Raw genomic sequence first — 15,614 nt, 5'->3', positions numbered from 1 at the left:
AGTGTACAAAAAGACAATAAAAACTACCTATTTTTCTTCACTCATATATTTATTTCTAAACCATTGCTTGAAACGCAAAAATATAATTTGTTACTGATTAGCCTTTGCGGAATACTGCCTGAGCTTCTATACCTTTGTCCCTAGCTTCGAACCGCTGAATGAGGCGTAGGGTTAAAATACAGCTAAACATTTTATTCACGATAGAAATTAGAAAAATACCCTTGTGATTGTTACGTGTATCTAAATTGCCTTTTTGTGCAATCAAAATATAATGATTCTGCTCAAGTGTTTAGGGAAGTCCGAATATTTTAATTAAACAATTTAACTAAATTTAGACATATTTTGGATAATGTTTTATATTATTTCGGTTATTATTGCACACGGTCCACCAGTCCTTCCCGATAATGTTTATGAATATCTTTTATAAATGCAGCTTCAGAAATATACCTTTTGAAAAATCTGCATTTTCAGTTATGCAGTTAGAACTGATTACTCATTGAGTTATTATGTAGCGATCTGAATGACTCATATTATTGATGGCAAAAGATCGTGCCTATACTGCGGTACAACAGAGTGTTGATTATGGTGTGGTTAATGCAGGTATATCGAAAAGTTGTGAGCTTGAATTTGAGGCAGATCGGTAAAGATTTGGGAATTGTAGAAAATGGACTGGTCAAATCCATGTCGAATTGCGAAGGAAAATGACAAGAACAAAAAACAAAGAACAATTTGATAGGTGGCGTTAAGCAAAGAATGTTGATCAATATTGCTTATAACTTGAAATAGCTCATATTAGTTGATGGTTTCAAGACAAGAATTAAAAACTCAAAACTATAATCTGTTACTGAATAGCCTTTACGGAATACTGCCTGAGCTTCTATACCTTTATCCACAGCTTTGCACCACTGAATGAGGCGTTGACTTAAAATACAGCTAAACGTTTTATTCACGATATAAATGAGAAAAATACCCTTGTGATTGTTAGGATCTAAAGATCCTTTTTTTGCAATACGAATATAATGTCTTTCCACATTTGTTTAGGGAAGTTCAAAATTTGTATCAAATAATTTGTCTAAATTAAGACATATTTCGGATAATGTTTATTTTATTATTTCGGTTATTATTCCATAAGGTCCATCAGATTTTCCCGTTAATGTGTACGAATATCTATGATAAATGCAGTTTCAGAGATATTTCTTTCAAAAATCCTACATTTTCAGAGTAATTTCTTTTTAAAAAATCTGTATTTTCAGTCATGCAGTTAGAACTGATTACTCTTATAGTTATTACGTAGCGATCTGAATAACTAATATTACTGATGGCAAAATATCGTACCTATACTTCAGTACAATATGCTGATTGTGGTGTTGTTAAACCATGTATCTTGAAGAGTTGAGAGTTTGAGTGTGTGTGTGTGTGTGATTTTGGATTTTTAAAGTAGCTTTAACAATTTTTCAGTCATATCGCTACGATGTTTGCAGTGTGGCAGTTTATAGTGTTGCCCAGCAGCGGAGCATCATGTCGCAGACATGTAGCATGATGTCCCACCCAGTCACATTATCCTGACACCAGGCCTAACAGTCCTAACACTAACATCTTAATGCTGAGCGCCAAGCGAGCCAAGAAGGTTGATCAAGATTTTGATAACTTGAAACAGATAATATTATTTGATGATTTCAAGACTAAAATTTGAATTGCCGTAGATAACTATCTTAATTTTAATCTTAATTTTACGCAAGGATAATTTTGTTTGTTTCTATAAAGAGGAACAATATAGTGAAACTTGCTTACAGGAATATAGTGGTAACACATTGTGGATCTTGCCTATTTTTACACAGAAGAAATTCAATGGATAATTAGTTTTGTTTGCAGTTGCTCCGGCTCTTAGATTTCTAGAACGAAATATAGCATTGTTTCTAGGCCCATTTTACAGACGAAGATCTACAATGCGTAGTTATACTGAATGGATTAAAAGGGTTCGTTGGTTTCCAGTCCTTTGAGGTAAAGTCGCAAAGAGGTGCTTTTAATGTGAAAGACAACCCATTAATTAATCATCATTTTTTTATCTCTTAATGAACATTAATTCTTATATTTTTAATACATGAATGGAAAGCATCTACGAAAATACAAATATTGCACGAGGACAACATTACTGCCAGTTAACGAAACATCACGATGAAACTAAACTCGTGCAGGACGAAACACATATACCAGGCCTTGAGAAAACGAAGTTTTCAGGCATTATCTTCACAGAAAACGTACCTTTACTCCTCAGATGAAGAACCTGAAAACTCAATGCTTTTAATCTCTTGATTTACTTACTGTAGCAACACACATTGACAGGGGTGCTGATTCAAACAGTCGTTCTTAACATATATAGAACTTTTACTCTATCCAGTCTGGATTATGGTTGTGTTGTGTTAGTCATGCTGAAAGAAGTTTGACACAATTCAACAGCAAGGAATGAGACTCGTTCTGGGAGGATTTAGGACTGCCACGTGCGATAGTCCTCTCACTGAAGGTAATGAGCCACCTTTGTTGTATCGTTGATAAATGCTTTCTATTTAGTATCTATCAAATTCAGATCGAAACCTTTGAACTCAGATCTTTCGGCTGTATTCCAACCCAAACAAAACAAAAAAAAGAAGAAAAAACCAATATAACAAAATAACCATTTCCATCACTACCTTTGGTATTAAAATATCATTCTACCTTGACAGTATAAAAATTGATCTTTCTAAAATCCATAATGCGTCCATTTCCGAAAATCTTCCATGACTATGTAATGAATCAAAAAGTCCGCCAGATGGGGGATCGATTTTTCAGCCGAAACCAGAGCAATTAGACCTTGGCCAGAAATATGTTGAAAGCCATCAGATTAAAACTCTATCGTCTTCTCTACTTCATTATCAATACTTCAGTTACTGCACAATAGGAAGTTGGAAAATCAGTTATTGACTGATATTCTCATGAAAACATTCAGAAATCTGTACGTTCCATAATACAGTATACTTATTGTTTATTCCCCAGCCACGTCGGCATAAAAGCATACAAAAAAGAAGATACCGCTGCTAGAATGGCCAAATCCCTTCCATCATCTGATTTTAGAAAACAATACACACATTTTAAACCTAGTATCAAAACATCTTTGCTTAGTAAGTGGCAGGCATCCTGGAATGATGAAATGAATAATCGACTGTATATAATGAAAACCATCTGTAGGCGACTGGGCTCCTACTCATAGAACGTACGTACGAGGTAGTTGTTTCAGGAAGTAGACTTGGTCATACTTGTATAATTCACTCCGATATACTGAAAGGTAAGGGCTTGCTCGAGTGTTTTTTTTTTTTTTGTACTGAACCATTCACAGTGATTCACATCATGATGAATTCCTTCGATCTCCAAACTAAATGCGATCCTTACTACAATGGTCAACACATGAAACAATCTTTTGATACAGTCAATGTGTCTTGCCTATTAAATTTCTTGAAAGAAGTAGACATGTTCTAAAATATAACTATCGCCATCCTTGGAGTATCTTTACGTAACACGTGTACTGCCGCTAATTCTAAGTACTCTTTTTCATATAACTATTCATTGGCACACACAGTTGGCATTCCCGTTGATCTGGAAAATGCATATGTTAGCATCTGATGATTTTGCTTTGAATTGTTTGATTTTATTAATGCTGTTCGATAACGAAACTTTTGAAGAAACCTCATATATTTGCACCATGTTGTCGAGTTCTTTACATCATCTGTTGATCATGGGCCCTCATATGTTTTCACCATATTGCGTTTTTCTTTTATTCATTCCTTGTTGTTCAGAGGCCCCAATATTTCATCATCTTTCCGTGTTTGTAACATTCCCTCTTGATCGGGGACCCTCATTTATCTCCACCATGTTGACTTTCTGTTTTTGTGTTTTTTCACTGTTTCATACTAAACTTTCTTGTGGTAAAATAATCAATCAATCAATCAATCAATCAACAAGTCAATCAATCAATAAGTCAATCAATCAATTATTTTTTGAGCGTCAGAGGAATGTTTAGTTGGGCCGACCAATCTGGTTATGTTTTCCACTGATGCATGTATAGTGAAATGACTAGTGAAACATTGACAAATAGATCATGGGCAACTACGTGGTAGAAAATAAGGGTCGTCGTATTGAAAGCCTCATTTCATCCGGAAATGTTAAAATACTGTAGTACTCTATTATTGTAATTGATGGTATGCAAGAAATATATGAATTAAATATAACCAATAGTAAAGAACGAAATGTTGTAAATATGTAACGAAAATGTGGCGGTCTTTATGTACCTAAATTGAATCGATTTGTCACTGAGTTCTTTCTAATTGGGTCTTTTCGGTCTGCTATTCTTACATAGACATTTTGAACTTCTGAATTTTATTAAATGAAAGCTCACTTGAATACAAATGAGGACACATGGAATCTGAACCTGTACTAGAAGCAGAATCGTGTAGACTTTTAGCCCTCAATACATCAAAGTACAGCAAAAATGATAAAGGTAGGCCACATATAAGTTCTTCAGTTCTATATTTAGCTGTATTGGTTTTGGAGTTAACAAGTATGGCTTTAATCCACTCACAGCGAACATTCTGTATGAAGTTATCGCATTACCCGGGCACGTTATATAGTTATGATAACTAGTGCAACCCTAGACCACAGCAAATACTTAGAGGCAAAGACTATCTAGATACACACGAATTGACATTGCTCTGAGTTTACTGGATGTTTTACCCAGTTGAAGCTACACAGGTATGAATAAGATGTTTTTCCTGTAGCAACTCTGCAAATTGGCTACAGCCTATTTTGCACCAAAACCAAGTATTTTTAACCCGTCCCTTCTGTTGTCAAAAGCCCAAATGTTAAAACAAACCAAACTGGTTTTATTCCTGACATTAATAGAGTACTTGAAAATTTTTTTTGACTTAAATGGGTTTACTGAATCGTTCATAATTCATGGTCGATTCCCAATATAAAAAACAGAATGGAAACATAATGTTAAATACAAAGTCGGTACTTCATATGAAACTCGGGACGCATCCCGCAACAGATTTCAGAAGCTATTACTTGATAGCAGTTTTATCCCCTCTGTATTATGTATGGGAAGTTTTTTGGATGTTTCTAGATACTTTTGTCTTGAATCATGCGAATTGTTTCCAGTAATGTGTCCTAGTTGTATTCGTCTGTGGATGATGCCGTTTGTACTCGCTGTCATACTTTGTGTACTTCTGTTGCTGATCATTTCATAGGAACTTTAGCTTCCTTACACCGGACCGGGATAGATTTTGATGCCACATTATTGATCGATTTTGGTGTACACGTTTACATGTACTTAGATTCATTGTTATTGATTTTGTCAATACCCTTTTGGGAATGATGTCCTGAGTCTTATTAACTCTTATTAGCAATGATCATACAATGACTTTTCATCTAATGTGTATAGCAACTGTTGCTTCCATGCAGAAAAAGTACACAAAAAACGTTTGATAGTCCACCATCATGAAATTCAATTGGTTCTGTACCCCTTTTACTCATCTAATATGTATGCTTAATGATACAGACGTAAGCTCCTGTACCCCATTCTTCTAGTTCATTTTACGTCCTCATGTATGTATGTATGTATGTATGCATGTACATATGAATGTATATATGCATGTGTGCATGTGTATCGCAAGAAAGATCAAAGTCCTGTCGCAGTATCAGAGATTCAACATAGTCCGGGAAGATTGCATCGTAACGCTGATGTCCTTCCATGTGTCAGAACCCGAGGGTATGTGTCTATTGAAAACCCATAAGCATTTGTACTTAACAGCAATCTTTATTTCGTTTACAAAAACAGCAAAATGTCACACAAATGATAGTCAGTGCTCTCACATCCATAAACATGTCTACAGCACTCGTGTCCATTCATGTTCGTTAATGTTTCATCTGTTTTCCTTCATTTTTGAACTGTCAATTATTGTTACAACGTACACCATGTTTTTGCTTGCATCAGTAAGCTCTGTGTGTTATTTTGTATTCTCATGTTGTCTACCTTTTACCTAAATTCATTGCTATTAAGAATTACCTCACATGCAAGTGTTTACATATCGTTAGTGTGAATATCCCCTGATGAATACCGGTAAACAATTCTTTTTAAAGGCACAGTTCAGACAGCGACTAAAATTTTATTATTTTCAGATCCAATGTTTGTTATGTAGCTGAAAACTGTGATATTGTCACATGATATCTATCACATACGTTGTTTAAAGAGAATAAACAGCAGATGGATGGAAAAGCGGTTTCTTAATTAGAAAAAAAACAAACAAAACAAACAAATGAGTACTGTAACTCACTTTTATTGCTTCCACTTGTAAATTAAAATTCAGGTCTGAGACCATGTAAAGGCATCAGCCAAGATGAATATCAAAACATATGAAGTAACAGTTTGTTAAATATACAGAATTTTTATTGGATGCAACTAGTCAATCTCCAGTAACAGTCATCTTTGAAAATAGAAACACAAATTATGACCAGAATATAACAAGCACTGAAAATGCTGCTAGAAATAGATGCAAAAAATGTTGCTTACTTAGACAAATCTTGTATATTTTGTAATTGGTATTAACTTTTCATAGAGGAGACAAAACCACAAAACTTATGTGTAAGGACTTGCTTTAGCGTATTTAGTGCACATGTTTGTTTCACAGTATCTAAAAATGACTACTTGCTTGCATGTGTTGTAGAGCTAATTTACCCTGTTTCAATTTAAAATTAATGTCCTTTCAACAGTTCATTTTATAAATCATCTTTTCCTTGAAGAAAATATCTTGGGTACCTGTGGACAGTTTTGCTATAAACATATACCCGCTCTGAATAAATCATAAGTCCTCTTGCAAAACTACAATGAGATTAATTATAATTAACATATGCATGTATGTCAAAAGATATAAAATATTCAGTAATTCCCACTAGTTATCTATTTTGTTCTGGTATTTTTATTTTCTTCCAGAATGTTAGTTTTGTTCCTGCTTATTCCAGTAAATAATTGGACTGCCTATTTTCAAGTTTTACAGGAAAAGAAGTGAAAAATTTCCAAAAATGAACAGTCATGTTTGTTAAATTTAATTATCACTATACCCAAGTAGTATGACTTCAATATTGAATAAATTTTCTTGGAAAGCATTTAACCAATGCAGACTGGGAACAAAATATATTTTTTTCAGCACAGTTTTAAAAAACATGGAAAAATTCAAAGCAAAATGAACTAGTATAAAGAAATCAAGAAGAAGATATTCATTTGATACCAAACGAAGAAATGATAGTTACTAATGGCCCAAAACAATCAAAGACTGGAATTTATTAACACAAATACTATTCACATACATTTTTCAAAAGATTTGGAATGCATTTGGATTTTTAACGTAGCTTTAAAAAAAATTCAGTCATATCGCTGCAATGTCTGCAGTGTGACAGTTTACAGTGATGTCTAGCACTGGGGCATCATGCCGCAGACATGTAGCATGATGTCCCACCCAGTCACATTATGCTGACACCAGACCGACCAGTCCTAATACTAACCTCTTAATGCTGAGTGCCGAGCAAGGTAGCTCTTAGTACCATTTTTGTAAGTAATTGGTATGACTCGGCAGCGGATCGAACCCACGACCTTCCGCAATCGAGGCGAACGCTCTAACCACTAGGCCACCAGAGTGATTCAAAACAAATGTGGACATATATTGGCTTTTACAAAATAAGTTTTTGTTGCAAAAGTTTATGATGATTGGTGCAAAGATGTCATTTTGATGTAGTACAGAACAATTCAAGATCAATGTACAAAATACAAATCTCAAAGGGATGATCACCAACATGTATCATATGCATGTACCTTCACATTTCCTGTGCATGTATCTTCACATGTGTTGTTGTTGTTGTAGGGTTTAATGCCATTTTTCAGCACACGATAGGCTATACATGGCGGCCAGTATTAATGGTGGAGGAAGAACCAGGGGAAACCCCGGAAAGAACCAATGACCCAGGAGAAGCTACTGGCAAGCTTTCTTACATACCCACATTAACCGAATTCGAGACTTGAACCTAAGCAGAAAGAGGTGAGATGGCAGTGATTCATAACGGTTAGTACTTTATACCACTCGGCCCCTCGAGGCCCCTCTTCACATGTGTCCAATGTATGTATATTCACATGTATTATATGCAGGTACCTTCACATGTTTCTTGTGCATGTATCTTCACATGTGTCCAATGTATGTATATACACGTGTAGCCTATGTAAGTACAGTCACATCTCAATGAATTATCTCCAGTATGAATCCTACTATGTCTCCTCAAAACAGAACTCTCCTTAAACAACTTATCACAAACTTCACATTTGATTCACTGGTTAATCTCCAGTGTGTATTCTCAAGTGTGTCCTCAAGTTCTTTTTATGGAGGAACATTTTATAACAAATTTCACATTTAAATAGCTTTTCCCCAGTATGTATCCTCATATGTCTCTTCAACTCACTACCCTCTATAAACATTTTATTACATACTTCACATTTGAATGGTTTATCACCAGTATGTATGTTCTTGTGCCTATTCAAAGCACAATCAGTTTTGAACTTTTTATCACAAACTTCACATTTGAATGGTTGATCTCCAGTATGTATCCTCATATGAGTCTTTAAGCTTCCTTTTCGGGTGAACATTTTAGAACAATCTTCACATTTAAATAGTTTTTCTCCAGTATGTATCTTCACATGCCTGTTCAACACACTACTCTGTCTAAACATTTTACAACAAACTTTACATTTGAATGGTTTTTCTCCAGTATGTAACCTAACATGCGTCTTCAAAGCACTGTTGCTGCTAAAAATTTAGCACAAAATTTACATTTATATGGTGTCTCTCCAGCATGTATCATCATGTGCGTCTTCAAAGTACCATTGTGCCTAAACCTTTTATGACAAACTTCACATTTGAATGGTTTATCTCGAGCATGTAGTCTCAAATGAGTCTTCAAGGTACTACTTTGGGAGAACACTTTATAACAAACTTCACATTTGAATGGCTTATCTCCAGTATGTATCCTGGTATGGCTGATCAGATTACTTCTCTGTCTAAACATTTTATAACAAACTTCACATTTAAATGGTTTATCTCCAGTATGCAACCTACTATGCGTCTTCAAAACACTGCTGTCGCTAAACAATTTATCACAAACTTTACATTTGTATGGTTTATCTCCCGTATGTACCCTCATGTGCTTCTTCAAATTAAAATTGTGGATGAACACTTTATCGCACACTTCACATTTAAATGGTTTATCACCAATATGTATCTTCATGTGCCTCTTCAAATACAAAATCTGCCTGAACAACTTATCACAGACTTCGCATTTGAATATTTTATCTCCTGTCTGTTTTCTCCTGTGCATCTTCAAATCACTACCGCCCCGATCGCGATTGAATGCTCGGTCTCTAGTATTTGCGTTAGAGCCTCGAAGCAAATTTGTTCCATGCGTAAGGAGTTCAGTCTCAATTCTTTTCCATATTGTCTTTACAGTCAGGGGGTGAACTTGACAGTATATAGACTGTATATAGAAGGAAAAAGGAAAGGGACGTAACTCGAAATTACGCACAAATTCTGCGTAGCTTTCACCTTCCAGTAGGACTCATGGTACTAATTCAGTTCCAATAGTAAAACTATGCCAACACAATTAAACATTCAATAGCCTTAAAATTTCTGACTTGTCATGATCCAACTTTACTTATTAATATAGACACATTCTTCATTACAGCTTTTGTGTAGAGAAAACCATATGACCCGAGGCATACTGTGCAACTACATGAGTTCGAAACATATTCTTTCAATACCTAACCAAAGAGCCATGTGCTGATTTCAGCAATGAGTATTTCAGCCTCAAGACTGTGAAGGAACTGAAATCCTATCTATCGAACAATGTATCTGGTTGGTTTTTAGTGAGGGGCAGGTTTGGGGTTGTTGTTTTTAGCTATCTTATGTTTGCTTGTTTGATTGATTGTTTGCTTTTTGTTTAATAGTTTTATTGGGGTTTTTTTTTTTGTTTTTATTTATAACAGGAAGAAGCTCTCAACAGAAAACTTTTCTTAAAATCTTAGGTCATTATCAATCAATCCTAACCAGCCAAACCTTTATATATCCTCAAGGTAACGGTTTCGGAGCCCTAACGAAGAAATCGCGGAATACTTCGTAAATAATGTCTGTTTTATTAAAAGTTCATTTACACTTTGAATCATCATACCTATACCTGCACTGATATTAAAAATCTAAAACTCTTAACTCTTAATAGCTACAGATATTTATTTCATCTCATTTCTTCTTTTTTGGGGGGTGGGGGGGGGGGTTTACCACGTTTTGCTTTCTTTGTTTACAACGTCACCTGTTTCGGAGCGGTTGATCACTGCTCCACTTGCGCCCATCGCAAAGATGAGAAAAGAAATTTACGATCACAGGAATTGGCAAGAATGGCGAAAGTAACAATAAATAATCTTAATATAATCAATAATTTATACCTTCTTGGACAACGACGCAGTTTTATGCCATTCTGAAAATAACCAAAACTTTCTGCAATGCATTTATGACAGGTTTAGAAATGTTTCTTACTGTTTTTTTTTTTAAAAATTGCGTAAATATTGATGTAGCAAAATATAAATATTTGTCTTTATAAAAATACATATTGATTTCAATATATTAGATTACATTTTTCTTTATTGAAAAATAAGGAGAGAGAAAGGAAAAGAAGATGTTATTAAATTCAACAACGAAAATGGTAACTTTTCAAAATGAGAAGTGGGCGGCAACAAGAAGTAGTCTGATTCTATTAATTTGACAGTCAACAATAAACAGGTTCCACCAAGGATTGAAGTTAATTGACATTAAGGAAAAATGAAGGTATTTTAAACGGTTCTAAAAGTGTATTAGACAACTTGATGTTTAGGGGTCATTGCTATGTATAATGTGTAGAATTCCTGGATTTAGACATGCTCGGATGATTTTCTTTACTAGCAGAAAAGCGTGGCATTACTGCCAGGAAAACTTCAGAAAATACAGTTTAATCAGATTTTCTGACAGCCATATTGATAACATGGCATTGAAAACGAAAACGACATAAAGGTAATGGAAAGACTAAAAAACTCAGAAGCAGTCTGAATTCAAAGTGTAAAGACTAAAAACTCGGAAGCAGTCTGACTTCATATTCGTTGATGGAGTGCATGTGTAACGAATATTAAGTGCATTATTTAGATCCCCATCACATGTAATGGTTTTATCGGGTAACAACAGCTTAACTTTAGATCTATTTCTGAACCTCTCTCGCGTTTAACAGGTAGAGAATTTTTGCTTTCATGCAGTTTCTATCATGATAGTACGATCATGAGACTGGACTGAGAACGTGAACTTTACGATAAGGAACTTTTTCACTTTATTTCCGTACTATTCCTTTGATCTTGATGCACACGTTCTATTCCAAAGTAGGCAATAAATTTGGTGTTGAGGTCACATTATTCCACGTGATTCATAAAATGGAATTTGTTCTTGCGATTTCTGATATGGTAAGAAAATGTGTCCATGCAATATAGGAAATTATATATATTATTCCTTTTCTTCAGAAAGAAATTAAACCAGGTAACACCTTACATACATCGGTGATTAATCAATATACACTCACAGTGCCCCATATTAATGCCATTCCCTATATATATTTGTCCTACAGAACAGAAAATGATAAAATGTCGCTGTAGCGTTTTCTTTATATAAATCGTGCAATAATTATATTTTCTTAAATGCTTTCGATTCATGCATTAAAATATAAGAATTAATCTTCTTAAAAGATCTGCAAATGATGATTAATATACTGGTTGTCTCCCACAGTGAAAACACCTCTTTCGGACTTAAACGGGTTGGAAACCAACGGACCCTGTTAATCCATTCAGTATTTCTACGCATTGTAGACCTTCGTCTGTAAAATGGGTTTAGAAATAATGATATATTTCTTTCTAAAAATCTTAGAGCCGGAACAACTGCAAACAAAACTAATTAGCCATGGAATTACTTCTGTGTAAAAATAGGCTAGATCCACAATGTATTACCACTATGTGTTCGTAAGGAAATTTCACTATGGCTTAACTCTATATGGAAACAAGCAAGATTCACAATTGTTTATCTCTGTAAAATTAAGATAGGTCTCTACGTCAGTATGAATTCTAGTCTTGAAATCATCAACTAATATGAGCTATTTCAAGTTATAAGCAATCTTGATCAACCTTCTTGGCTTAACGCCACCTATCAAATTGTTCTTTGTTTTTTGTTCTTGTCATTTTCCATCGTAATTATACATGGGTTTGACCAGTGCCTTTTTTTACAATTCCCAAGTCTTTAGCGATCTACCTCAAATTCAAACTCACAACTCTTCAAGATACATGCATTGACAACACCACAATCAGCACACTGTTGTACCGAAGTATAGGCACGATTTGTTCCCATCAATAATATCATTCAGATCGCTACGTAATAACTAAAAGAGTAAGCAGTTCTAACTGCATGGCTGAAAATGCAGATTTTATAAAAAAAGAAATAACTTCGAAAATGTAGAATTTTTTAAAGGAAATATCTCTGAAACAGCATTTTTAAAAGATATTCGTACACATTATCAGGACAGTCTGGTGGACCGTATGTAATAATAACCGAAATAATAAAAAAAATTATCCGAAATATGTCTTAATTTAGTCAAATTATTTAATACAAATTATGGGCTTCTCTAAAAAAATGAGTGGTGACATTATATTATTATTGCATGAAAGGATCTTTAGATAACCCTAACAAGCGGAAGGGCATTTTTCTCATTTGTATCGTGAATAAAATGTTTAGCTGTATTTTAACCCAGCGCCTCATACAGTGTTGTGAGGCTAGAGACAAAGGTATAGAAGCTCGGGCAGTATTCCACAAAGGCTACTAAGTAACAGATTATATTTTTGAGTTTCAAACAATGATTTATAAATAAATATATGAGGGAAGAAAAGGAGGTAGTTTTTATTGTCGTTTTGTACACTTCTCCAAGACTTTTGTATATATTGATCATGTAATATGAGTGAATTGCTTAGTCAACAAAGGTATTGGTGGAATGTCGTTCAAGGTTCTACACTCGATGTACGAAAATCTACATTCATGTGTCTGAGGAAAGTACGAGGTACATAATTCCTCACCTGTAATATTGGCAACAGACAAGGATGCGTATCAAACTTGCTTCTGTTTAATCTGTTTAAAATTATATATTTTCAGATATTCACAAAAAGGTCATAATTTAGTGTCTTTATTACACAAAGAAATAACGTACTTTGTTGCGCTGTTGTAAGCTGACGATGCAAACTGAGCTGATACAGTTGGTTCCTTGAAAAAGTAACCAATAATTTGTATCTCTAATTTGTAAAATGACAATTTTTGAGGAACTTACAGCACTATGAGTTACATTCCTATAACAATCATACTGTTATTTCACAAGTTCATAAATTAAGAATATTCAGAATGAACTTAAATAATTTTGCATGTGCTGATGTACCATATACAAGGGGTCGTGAATAGGTTGATGTGTCAACTTTGTTGATGTATCACAGTGATATTATCCCTAATGAATTTTAATGAATGCACACAAATCAAAAGTAGTGTCTTAGTTCATAAAGGCAATGTGGTTTTTTTTTTATTGTTGTTGTTTTTTGTTTTTTTTTGTAATTTCAATCAATAATATAAACAAAAGATACCTCTCAAATTATATCTGAACACATTTATTTTATGAATCAACAGATGAATCTTAAAACGGAAACGAAGAATTTTATTTCCTACAGCAGTATATAAAAACTCATAACACAATAAACTGGCCACGATGTCGGTCTCAAGTTCTCTTCCAGAACATTCTAACTTTATAATTAAGACTATTCACTGAATTCAGATATCCGTAAACGACTTATTCCTGTCTTACAAAGAAGACAAATATCACGTACTCACAAATCTCTATTTTCAGTCACGAACAAAGTTCAGGCACACAATGTCTTGTTAGATATCCAGAATAATCAATGACGAAATCAAAATTATTGTTTCCTTATTTATCTACCTCAGTGCAAAGACTGTAGAGCACAACCATACGACATGCTGAAATAATTTAATAACTTATGAGTATTAATATTTTCATTACCTAATCTTATGTCGTTGCTGCACATACGTACGTAACACAAGACCACCTACAGGACTCAAGGTACGAAAGTCATGCAAAAATGGTTACCAGTCCAGAAATGGATGAAGATAAAATAAATTAGCCTCGTGATATCATTTTCCTAGTGTCATGTGTTTTGGGGCGGCCATTTTCTTTCTTTGATATCGCAAGTTAACATATGGCTGATGATGGAATATTTTCTGAAGTTTTCTTGACAGGAATGCCACTCTTTTCTGCTGGTAAAGAAAAACATCCGAGCTTGTCTAAATCCTGTAATTATACACATTACACATAGCAATTTATGTATAGGCGATGGTTATGCCATAAGGAAGCGATTTATCAGTAACAATTTTCAACATCAAAATAATAGCATTCCCAAGTGTTTGGCTCCAGGTGTGGATTTCTTCCTGCATATGCATGATCTGCTAATATGTTATCGATCCATGGGAACGCATACAACTGTAGATAACTACAACAAGCTACAAACAAGATTTAATAATGAGCCAATGCCGACAGTTTCAATTTCTCAGTATCAAAAGAGGACAACAGGACGTATGCATTACTATCAGCTACAGAAACATCACGATGAAACTAAGTTTTCAGGCATTATCTTCACAGAAAACTTGCCTATAATCCTCCGATGAAGAACCTGAAAGTTCAATGCTTGAAATCTCTAGATTTACTTACTGTAGTAACACACAAACTGAGAGATTAAAACAGCCGTTCTTAACATATATAGAACGTTTATTCTATCCAATCCTGATTACGGCTGTGTTGTGTTAGTCATGCTTAAAGACGTTGACCCAATTAAAAACCAAGGAATAAGTCTCACACTGGGATAGCCATTTCACCGAAGATAATGAGCCACCGTTGTCGTATCGTTGAGAAATGCTTGCTATACAGTATCTATCAAATTCAGATTGAAACCTTTGAACTCTGCTTTTCGGCTGTAGTCCAACCCAAACACAAAACAAGATAACAAAATAAACCAATTCCATGACTACCTTTGGCATCAGAATACCATTGTACCTTGACAATACAAAAATTGACCTTTCTAAAATTCATAATGCGTCTATTTCCGACAAACCTCCATGATTATGTAATATATTAAAAAAAGTATACCAGATGGGGCTCGATTTTTTCAGCTGAAGCTAGATTATCATTAATCATTAGATTAACAACTCTATCATCTTCTCTAATTCATTATCAGTACCTTAGTCACTACAACATAGTAAGCTGGAAAATTTGTTATTGGCTGAGTTATTGACATATTCTCATGAAAACATTCAGAACTATGTATGTTCCACTATACAGTATACTCATTATTTATTCCCAGGCAATGTCAGTATGAAAGATCATGACAA

The 15,614-nt window shown here is 34.4% G+C and overlaps 1 protein-coding gene across 1 annotated transcript; it reads right to left on the bottom strand.

The window, feature by feature from the left end:
- Window positions 1-6,349: 6,349 nt before the first annotated feature.
- LOC149784805 (uncharacterized) lies at window positions 6,350-9,606 on the bottom strand. Its single transcript, XM_089932818.1, is given in 2 exon segments — window positions 6,350-8,859; window positions 8,862-9,606. Coding segments are annotated over 2 exon segments (1,035 nt in total). The 5' UTR covers window positions 9,445-9,606; the 3' UTR covers window positions 6,350-8,407.
- Window positions 9,607-15,614: the final 6,008 nt, after the last annotated feature.

The sequence above is a fragment of the Sinohyriopsis cumingii genome, chromosome 14, assembly GCF_028554795.1.
Source record: "Sinohyriopsis cumingii isolate HCF-2022 chromosome 14, ASM2855479v2, whole genome shotgun sequence".
NCBI lineage: Eukaryota > Metazoa > Mollusca > Bivalvia > Unionida > Unionidae > Sinohyriopsis > Sinohyriopsis cumingii.
The sequence above is the reverse complement of the archived record's forward strand: the minus strand, read 5'-3'. Positions and strand labels throughout refer to the sequence as shown.